General features: G+C 37.5%; 3 protein-coding genes across 3 annotated transcripts; all 3 read right to left on the bottom strand.

Annotated features, from left to right (window-relative positions):
- Positions 1-841: 841 nt before the first annotated feature.
- LOC117392528 (trace amine-associated receptor 4-like) lies at positions 842-1,780 on the bottom strand. Its single transcript, XM_033990622.1, has one exon. It carries the CDS (start codon positions 1,778-1,780, stop codon positions 842-844), a length of 939 nt encoding a protein of 312 aa, XP_033846513.1.
- A 1,225-nt stretch (positions 1,781-3,005) lies between these two features.
- On the bottom strand, positions 3,006-6,852 carry LOC117392529 (trace amine-associated receptor 1-like). Its single transcript, XM_033990623.1, has 2 exons — positions 6,809-6,852; positions 3,006-3,888 (listed from the first exon to the last, which is right to left on the bottom strand). The coding sequence occupies exons 1-2, from the start codon at positions 6,850-6,852 to the stop codon at positions 3,006-3,008; spliced, it is 927 nt and encodes a 308-aa protein (XP_033846514.1).
- A 1,138-nt stretch (positions 6,853-7,990) lies between these two features.
- Positions 7,991-9,031, bottom strand: LOC117392530 (trace amine-associated receptor 4-like). Its single transcript, XM_033990624.2, has one exon. It carries the CDS (start codon positions 9,029-9,031, stop codon positions 7,991-7,993), a length of 1,041 nt encoding a protein of 346 aa, XP_033846515.2.
- Positions 9,032-10,910: the final 1,879 nt, after the last annotated feature.

The raw sequence follows: 10,910 nt of genomic DNA on the forward strand, positions 1-10,910 counted from the left end.
AACAAATAAAACATATAAAGTATTGTACAAATAAGTTAGGCTAAGGTACAAGAAACATGTTTCCAAAAACATAAAACATGTAAAATATAGAAATATGCAGTTTGGGATTATAATCTAACATCACAACTAATATCACATATAAAATATTAATAAAATAAAGGCAAGGCAAGTTTATTTGTACAGCACAATTTGTACACAAAGTAATTCAAAGTGCTTTACAGAATAAGAGAGACATTCAAATCACACAACACATCAGAACATAAATAATTAAATAATTAATTAAAAGAGAGTGCAGAATAAAAACCTTTCAGTCATATGCACAGCTAAACAGAATCGTTTTGAGCCTGGATTTAAACAATGTCTAAGTAGAGGCCTGTCTCACATCTTCAAGAAGCCTGTTCCAGAAAACTGAAACGTGGATTCTCCATGTTTAGTCCTGACTCTGGGCACCAGCAGGAGGCCGGTCCCTGAAGTCCTCAGAGTGTGAGATGGTTCATATGGCACTAACATGTCAGAGATGTACTTTGGTTCTTGGCCATGGAGAGACTTGTTCACAATCAGAGCTGCATTAAAGTCTATTCTCTGAGCAACAGGAGCCAGAGCAGAGACCTGAGCACAGGACACATGTGCTCAGACTAACTGATTCTAGTCAGGACCCGAGCAGCAGCGTTCTGGATGTACTGTTCTGTCTTAATGCTCGTTTGGAGAGGCAGAGGAGAGAAAAATGATAATCTTGTGACACCTTTTACAGATTAGACTCAATTAAATGTAAATCTCATTATGATCCAGTCACTTCAACTGCTATAAACTGCATCTTACAATGAGCTATTACAATATCTTTTCAGTACAGTTTAGCATTGGTATATTTTCCCTTAAATATCTTTCCAGAAAGTATAATTCTGAAAGCACACCTGAACCAGCTGTAAAAGTAAGCATAGATGAACGGGTTGAGCATTGAGTTGGACCATCCAAACCATTTAAAAATCTCCATAGCAATTAGAGGAACTTTGAAATTATTTAAAGATAAAAATGTGCCAAATAATGCTATCGGCGACCAGCAAAGAAAAAACACTCCCATTACTATAGCAAGAGTGCGAGTCGCCTTTTTCTCCATTTTACTCACCGCCTCTCCTGTGTGCGTGCTATGGATGCTTCGTGCCTGTTTTTGAGCCACGTGGAAAATCTTCAAATAAATTGTGATCATTATAATCGCGGGGATGTAAAATGCTACGACAGCAGCAACAGCTCCTAACTTTAAACCCTGGACAAAAGCACATCTTGATTCGATCTTTCGCCCACCGAGCGTTATGACCGTCCCACAGACAATCGAAACGGTCCATGTGATCAAAATCATGATTGCAGTAACAGGAACATTAATTTTGGTTCGATAGTTTAAAGGTTGGCAAACAGCATAATATCGGTCAATGGAGATAAAGCATAAGTTCAAGATTGAAGCAGAGCACAGTGCAATATCAAACACTCCCCGTAGGAAGCAAACTACATCTTGAAGGTACCAGCACGGGTTTGCAAACAAGGCTGTACTAAAAGGTATAACCACAACCCCCACAAGTAGATCAGCCACAGCCAAAGACAGGACCAGGTAGTTTGTGGGAGTGTGGAGTTGTTTGAAGTAAATAATAGAAAGTATAACAAGCAGGTTACCACACATTGTTACTGTGGCTAAAGTCCCTAAAACAAAACATAACCACTGAGTCCTACTATTTGCTGATGCATGTTCCCAGTTTGCACAGAAAGTGGTTTGGTTGGTGAGTGGTTCCATGCAGAAAAGGAAAAAAAAAGTTAGAAGAGCATAATAGAAAAGATTACATTAATGTCTGTCTCAAATCACAAGTCTATAGCAGCAGCTTCACTGAGAAACGTGCAACCTTGACAATGTTGACAACTCTGCATAGATCATTGTGCACTGGACTCTTTATCTGAAGCAGCCGTGATGCTGGGAGTCCACTGATTGGATGAGTGAAATAAAATTAACTCCACTGGGCATTGTTTACAGCATTTGTGTAAATTATGGTAATATTACTGTAACTTAAACTGACTCATACAGTAAAATGTTATTCACACTTTCATTTGCACTTTTTTGAATGTAGTTTAGTCTCTCTTTTTTGATGCTGAAATTCATCAGATTTTCTCTACGGCTCCTCTATGTTTTTAAGGTTTACACACAGATCTGAGCAGTTTTGATAAGTGTTCAAATTGCTTTCACCACAAATAAAATATAACTTCAAAGTTGGCAACTACTGTAACCCTAAATTTACACTAAGAGCCAGCAAAATGAATTTTCAAGATTTTTGTGAGTTGCCACCAAGAGCGCACTACAAATTGAGCTACTTCTTCATTAATTAACAGTGGCATTATTAAGCTGGTCACACACTTGTGACAGATGTTTATGATAGAAAAGAAGCTTTTCTCCGCTGATGGCAAAAAAAAAAAAGTATTTTGTGAAGCATGACCACAATCATTGCCATTGGCTTTGCCAGCCACTGTTACTATAGTTAGAATGCTTGTCGGTAGAACACTAAAATATTTAACTTCTTTAATGAACTATGCCATCATGGCTGATCATCCAAATATCAGGAATAATATAAAAATAAAATCCCTTATACAGATCTACACTAGACTTGGACAGTTGTATCGGAGAAATGTGTATTTAGCTCTAAAATCACACATTTTGCAAAAGACAATTAGACAATTATTAGATTCACATATTATGTTCACATTAATAAGTAACCTATGTTTTCATATCATGTGAGTGACATATAGAACATAAACATGTTCTACTACTTGTTACTATTAGTTCAGCTCACAATTAAAAAGTATACCTTACCCATGGATATATGTGGATGCAATGTGCTGCACTAAACTATATATATAGCTTACAAGATCACAATGACAATTTATGCATGTTTACCCTACATCTGGGGACATGAAAGGCTAACGTTAATGTTTATAAAATATCTTATACATGTGTACTGTCAACAAAATCTTTAAAACAGTTTTGCATTTGTCACATTTCTAAAGAATATTTGTCCAGAAAGAATAATTCTGAAAGCAGATCTGAACCAGCTGTAAAAGAAGGCATAGATGAATGGGTTGAGCCCCGAGTTTGTCCATGCAAACCATTTGAAAGCTTCAAATATAGAATCAGAAACTGTGTAATCAATAAAAGGCAAACAGGTCATAGAGATCAGGAAAGGAGCCCAGCAGAAGAAGAAGACCCCCACCACGATGGCCAGCGTGCAAGTTGCCTTTCTCTCCATTCTGCTCGCCGTCACACCTGAATTAGTGCTCTGGATGCTGCGTGCCTGTCTCCGAGCTACAAGAAGAATCTTTGTGTAAATTGGAAACATGATAAGGATAGGGATGTACAAGCCAGTAAAAGCACCAATAACATTTAGATTTGAATTTCGAAAAAATGCACATCTTTGTTTTGCCTTTCCATGTGCCTTCCCTCCACTGGTGATAATGATTCCACTTGACACCGCACCAGCCCATGTGATAAAGATCATGATTCCAACAATCTGAAAAGTAATTTTGGATCTGTAGATCAGAGGCTGGCACACTGCATAGTATCTGTCAATAGAGATGAAGCATAGATTTAATATTGAACTAATAGAGAGAATTATATCAAATGTAGCACGTATGTTACAAAGAATTCTTTGAAGATCCCAACAGGGATTCACAAATAAAACAGTGCTAAAAGGCAAAACAACAGCTCCAATCAGCAGGTCAGAGACAGCCAGAGAAAGAACCAGATAGTTTGTTGGAGTGTGGAGCTGTCGAAAGTAAGTAACAGCCATGATAACAAGCAGGTTACCACACATTATTACAACAGAGATTGTCCCAAAAACAAAGCTTAACAGCAAAGACCTAAGGGATTCAGATGATATTACAGAATTACTGCAGAAATGTGTCACATTAGAGTTTGCTTCCATTTAACAAAAAGTAACAAATCACATGCGTGAAAAGTGGCACTTACACATGCCAGGTGTCTGTACAGCACAGGCTTAAATACATAAGATTCCATGGGCTTCTTTGAGGGGAGGGACTAAGAGGGATGATAACACAACAATAGATCAATTGGATATTTGTAAATTGTTCTTTGATTGTTCGTGCTGTGATTAAATTATTATTTCACTGTTATAATTTAATATTTTTATATTACATTTACTGAATCTACACTTTCAAATAAAGTACAACATGCACAGGGAATATTGACCACATCAGCAAGATTTTGGCCAATTGTCCATATTTCCCCAAATACCCATTTCAGTTGGTGATATATTGATTGCACCCTAATTTGCAGCGTTGCGGTGAGGCAAAGGCTTTAGTGACTTTCCTTCTTTGACGAGTTGTTGGTTGAAGAACATGAGCCGTTCTTCATTGAAGGTGGTGACTTCAATGTGAACATGTGGTATAATTCTGCTCTTAACTCTGCTTTACTCAATACTGCTATGCTTTTAGATAACCAACTCTGTACTCTGTGGTAACAATGAATTCTGCCATCACTCTGGCCAATCAATGACCAGTGGTGTGTATAGTACCTGCTAGACCTGGTTAGAAGCACAATACCTGGTACCAGTAAATAAGGGCTGACTGAGTATGCATTTAAAATGGAATGTACATGCCTCATTTTCAATGTGTTGACCTAAATTTCCCTTTGTTAAAGCTAAAGTTTGGCATTGATATATTTTAGTTAGATGGTATAAATTAACTTGAAAACTGTAAAAGCTGTGATTCTTTTTCCTCAGTTCTATGTCTAAGAGTGGGCTTTGCTATTTGTTACCTCCTGTAAGATAATATCTGAGGCAAATCAAAGCATTCAGTGTGCTATCTTATCCAAGGCATGGCCCAGATTTTCCTGCTCTCTGCCCGACTGGAAACACTAGGACAGGTACAGGAAAATGGTGGCTAACCTGGAGCAGTGTTATGGATTTGTTTTCATGCTAGGTATGAACAGAACCTTTCTTCTAGGAGTTTAGAAGCTTTTCCTGGATGACATAATGGAGACCCCTTGGAGAATGCGTTAGGCCATTGATAGCTTTTATCATGTATGTTTCTCAGCCCAGGATGAGGCATCTTTGGCTTGGACTCACTTCCCATACAGTGCCTGTGTAAATGTAGTCCATGTTCAGCCAAAGCATCCAGTTCATCATCCATTGTCTGGAGGCCACAATCAGAAGTTGTGTTTCAATTCCTATATTGAAAGTAACAGTGATAGGGCCAAAGTCCTTTCCCACTGAGAACAATCCTGTAGTTGAGAAGAACAAGGTGAATTCAATGATCATGTTTGTGAATGAGAGCTGTGTGTTCTGTTCTGAGAAACAGCCTGAGAACTGTGTGAAGTGATGACTGTTTCAAACATATACATGGATCCCTCAAAATAATTCATACAAACGTCAAAATCTTTAATTAATTTAGTTAATTTCACAAAATGAAATATTTCCCTTAGTGAACATGTCAGTCCCTCAGAATGCACGGACCTCTGTGCAGCATTTAAGGAATGACCATCAAAATGCTTCACTGTGTTTTCAAGCACAGACCAGACATATGAGGCTCGAGTTGGAAATATGGGTCAAAGACAAAACAGAATTTGTGATTTTTTGTAAATTTCTTTCCATCCAATTATCTCAATGAAACGGTCAGAAGCAGTGGATGTGCAGTGCCCAGGATCCTTCTTCAGACCCTGGTCAGGAGTATTTCACTGTAGGATAAGCCTTCTCCAGATCCTTGTCAGGAGCACCTCCCTGTATGATAAGCCTTCAGACTGTGTCAAGAGAGACAAATGTCATAAGCAACAATTTCTATATGATTTTACAGCTCTATTGTGGAAATGTGAGACCTCAGTTACTATTTTCATTCAGTGTACTGTTTTGATGACAAAGGCTGGTATAGGCCCCAAGAAAGTATGTAACAAAACCTCAGGCGGGTTGCCAGCAAGTCACATGTCAGAAAACTTGGTGTCAGTGATACAGTGTCACAGTAGCAAATCAGCAATGACCACTTTTCTTCATAGATGGATCTGCGTTGTGCCAGCAGAAGTGCCCATCTCTGAAGGATGTAGTGGTATTGGCATCAGTGATGATGGTTGTGTCATGTGCTGAAGTCTGTTTAATGTCAATGAGATGGAGGTGATGATAACTGTCAGTCTGGCCTGTATATGGTGAAAGCTCAAAATAGTATTTCTGCAAATAAACCAAACCTTTGATCAGTCCCTATTCATGGGATTTAGGCAAATGGTTTCTCCCTGTTTAAAGGAGTCTGTGAGGACTTTTCCCCATATGAACGATGCAATATTTATACTATTTAATATTATTGTAAGGATCATTGCCTTAACTTGAAACAAATAGACTTTCAATAAATTTAAATAATCTTTTTTTTTTTCATCTTGAACAAACAGCGTTATTGTCTAATGCTTTTGAGTAAAACAAATCTTTAACAAACACTATCATGCTAAAGACAAAACCAGTCTGTTGTTTGCCTGCCATAATGGTCCCAAAACACTTATTACAGGTGTGAAAGGTATGCAAGTCCCTAAGCACTGCATTACTTTGTGCTCCTTCTGCCTCTGTAACTGAGCAATACAATAGCAGTTAGACACTACTAGAACACAAGGGAGTCATTTATTAAGTTACTAAACATGCAATTTTCTAATGCAGTGAAACTTTTAAACACTCCAACAATGCATTTTGTTCATCTCCCACTTATGAGTGGTCATGTTCCATTCTCTCTCAATGCTGCTGTCATTTACCCTGTCTTCAAAAACTCCAGAAAGCCCAGAATTGCTTACAATCTAAGGCTCTTGTCTATGGTTTTGGCAAAGTTAGTTGCCATTCAGCTTCAGATTTATTATCTTACATTATGTGCAGTTTTATAGTGTTTCAATTTCTATTTTTTATTGCAAGATCATTACCCTCACTTTCTCCTCTTAACTTCACTTCAGTCATACCCATCAGGTTGGACAGAAGGTGTCTAAGTATGCAAATATCCAGGCCTCTTGCAGTCACAGCATTCCACAGGGGTCTTGGTCCCATCCTCTTATTTGCTTATCCTGCCTAATGACAAGGTGTCCTCTTTGTGTTACGCTGATGGTACACAGCTTTTCTACAGGCTGTTTTGTATTGCTTACATATAATATGTTGGATGAATGAAGTAGGTTTTAAAATTAAGAGACATGATGCTGCTAATAAAGCATAACAAACTAGGGCTGCCTTGCTGCTTTCATCAATTAGGCTACTTTCTGTTAAGGTATGCATGCCATGACTTCTCCTGACTTAAGTTATCCTTGTAAAATTTTGTCCTTGCAAAAGCGACATGACCTCTTACTGGTTGGTCCAAGGCCAAACACACCACACTCAAACCAATGCAGTCTCTGTATAAACAGACACAAAGTTTGGACAAGAAACCACACCCTTTTCATCACTATTTGATATTATCAAAATACAACCTTCTTAGTTAGGACAATCTAATTAAATTCAATAATGTCTGTCTGATTTATAAAATCTTACATGGTCTGTGCAAATTTGCCTACATTTTAATCTATGAAATGTTTGATTCTTTTATCTTATTATGATCACTCTTTCAAGAATGCCTTTTGCACATCTGACAAAGGACTACAGATGGAAACTAGCCTTTGGCTAACTCTGGCATATTATGCAGCTGTGCTGTTGATCAGTATGCTCTGTCCTTATAAAAAAAATATAATATAATATATATATAATATAATAATAAAATAATAAATACATTCATTCATTTATTCATCACCTTCAAAACTTCATGTAAGCTGTTAATATATTTTTCATGTGTCAACACTTGAAATAAATTGGGATGAAACATCAATATTTGAGTTAGATTAAAAAGTCAACACAACATAATTTATATTCAACAGTACTTTTAAATTTTACTTACACTTAAAACAATATAGCATAATCAGAGTTTACATGCAGACATAATGAAGTTGCTGACACTGGAATCATCCCATCAGTTTTGTACTTGCTAGGTTACTTTTGAATATTTGTCCAAATACAATCATTTTGCAGGCAGACCTGAACCAGCTGTAGAAGAAGGCGTAAATGAAAGGATTCAGCATTGAGTTGGACAGTGTGAGCCAGTTGAGTGCTTCAATCAGAGAGAATGGTGGAGTTTCACTGGTTAAAGGCAGAAAGACAATGCACAGAAAGTATGGAGTCATACATAAGAGGAAGACTCCCATCACTATGGCCAGGGTTTTAGTGGCCTTCCTCTCCGTCTTACTTATCGTACCACATTTTGAAATTTGGATGCTGTTTCTCTGTCTCTGAGCCACAAAGAAAAGTTTAAGATATATGCAAATCATTATAACTGCAGGCATGAAAAAAGCAAAAATAGGTCCTGTTATGTTGGTCAATACTACATCAAGACATGGCTCTGTACATGCTTCCTGATTGTTTCCTCCAATCAGTATACTACTACCAATCATAGCAGCAACACTCCAAGTCATAAAGATCATGAACCCAGCCACACGTCCAGTTACTATGTTCTTATATGTGAGAGGTTTACATATGGCATAATATCTGTCAATGGAAATACAGCACAAGTTTAGAATAGACGAAGTACTTAGTGTGATATCAAACCAATCTCGTATTTTACAAAAGACATTTTCTTGATAGAGACAAGAGGTCAGAGTCTGAGCCATGCTAAAAGGAAAAACTACGACTCCCACCAGCAGGTCTGCCACAGCCAGAGACAGGATCAGGTAATTTGTGGGAATGTGCAGCTGCTTGAAATAAACAATGGAGATTATAACAAGAAGGTTTCCACAAACTGTTGCTAGACATAAACAGGAAATTACTATATATAGAAAAACACATAATATAGAAGGGTTGTGGAGAAAAATATAAGTTGCATTATATAATTCAAAGCAAGGATGGGTGTCAGAGTAGGTCCGGTTCATATCTAAAACATACAATTCAAAAGTACATTTTATCAGTTGTTGTTTTTTTTTCCACGCCCACAAGGACAAAACATATCGCATCCAATCATAATATTTATGTAAATTGGTGAGTGTCAAGTGACTGCTCATAAAAAAAAAAAAAAAAGTTATTCACAATGTATAAGGTGACTTTCATGCATTGAAGTACAACAAGTAGAGTCTATTGTTATTCTTTCGTTGTGGAGTGTGGAAATCTCAATATTGCATTCATGTAATGTCAATGAGGCTTTATTTTTGAAAGGAAACATTGTTCAAATTTGCTTGAAAATGGAAACTGAAAATGGAGATTATCATAAAATTTCCACAAGGCAACAAAGACTTTGTATGTTCCAAGTCTGCAGAACCCGTCTCTATGGACTGGATATTCCCCTCATTGAAGTCTGTTGTAACAGACATGATAAATGTCCTTGATTTTATTTTAAGCAGATGCTGCCTGCAAACAAACCTCTTTCTCAAACATCACACTAGTTTAATGCTGGCAAAGTTGCCTGAGAATATTTGTCCGCTTAATATCATTTTGCAGGAAGATCTGAACCAGCTGTAGAAGAAGGCGTAAATGAAAGGATTGAGCATTGAGTTGGACAGTGTGAGCCAGTTGAGTGCTTCAATCAGAGGGAATGGTGGAGTTTCACTGGCTAAAGGCAGAAAGACAATGCACAGAAAGTATGGAGTCATACATAAGAGGAAGACTCCCATCACTATGGCCAGGGTTTTAGTGGCCTTCCTCTCCGTCTTACTTATCGTACCACATTTAGAAATCTGAATGCTGTTTCTCTGTTTCTGAGCCACAATGAAGATCTTAGTGTAAATGCACAACATTATGACAGCAGGCATAAAAAAGGAAAAGACAGGACCTGAGACATTAGACAGAATAACATTCACAGAGCATATTTCTTCACATGTTCCTTGGCTGTATCCACCAATGACAATACCAATACCAATCACAGCTGCTAGACTCCAAGTCATAAAGATCATGACCCCAGCCACACGTCCTGTAACTATGTTCTTATATGTGAGAGGTTTACATATGGCATAATATCTGTCAATGGAAATACAGCACAAGTTTAGAATAGAAGAAGTACAAAGGCTTGCATCAAAACAATCTCGTATTTTGCAAAAGACATTTTCGTGATAGAGACAGGAGGTCAGAGTCTGAGCCATGCTAAAGGGAAAAACTATGACTCCCACCAGCAGGTCTGCCACAGCCAGAGACAGGATCAGGTAGTTTGTGGGAATGTGCAGCTGCTTGAAATAAACAATGGAGATTATAACAAGAAGGTTTCCACAAACTGTTACCGCTGACAACAGTACAAGATATAAAAGCGCACATAGAGTGGACGACTCAGGAGGGAACAACAAAGTAGTAAAATTATCTAACTGAAAACATGGATGAATATTATATACAGTGTAAATGGCATTCATTGTCACTTTTGGATGGAAGCTCCTTACTCAGATCTATTATTACAGTCAAATGTCATCAGTTTCCCTGCCGCTCACTGAGTCACTGGGCCTGCTAACATGTTATATAGACACCAACCTTAAAATCTGTGATCACTCATCCAATCAGATTGTTAGGAGTCTGGTCTGTGTTTCTGAGTGCATGAGGTAAGAGATGACGTAGTTGGAAAATTGTATTTAAATAATTCATCTAAATAGTTCATGCATCTTTATTCCTATAAAGTTCCTTGCCTGAGTAGTGTAACACCCAAAGGGGCCTGTTGAAGTTGAGATACTTACAGAACACCATTCAACTAATGTTATGTACACTCCTGGTGAATGCATGTGATTCTCTGACAAAAGCAACTAGAGAGACATTCTTTAGTCCTCTTGCAGTTACATAAAAATATAAAAAAAACTGGCAAAACATGGCAAAAAGTACTTTCAAAGAGCTGGTAAAAATATTTTTTTTTCTTAGCTTTTT

Source organism: Periophthalmus magnuspinnatus, chromosome 24, assembly GCF_009829125.3.
Source record: "Periophthalmus magnuspinnatus isolate fPerMag1 chromosome 24, fPerMag1.2.pri, whole genome shotgun sequence".
NCBI lineage: Eukaryota > Metazoa > Chordata > Actinopteri > Gobiiformes > Gobiidae > Periophthalmus > Periophthalmus magnuspinnatus.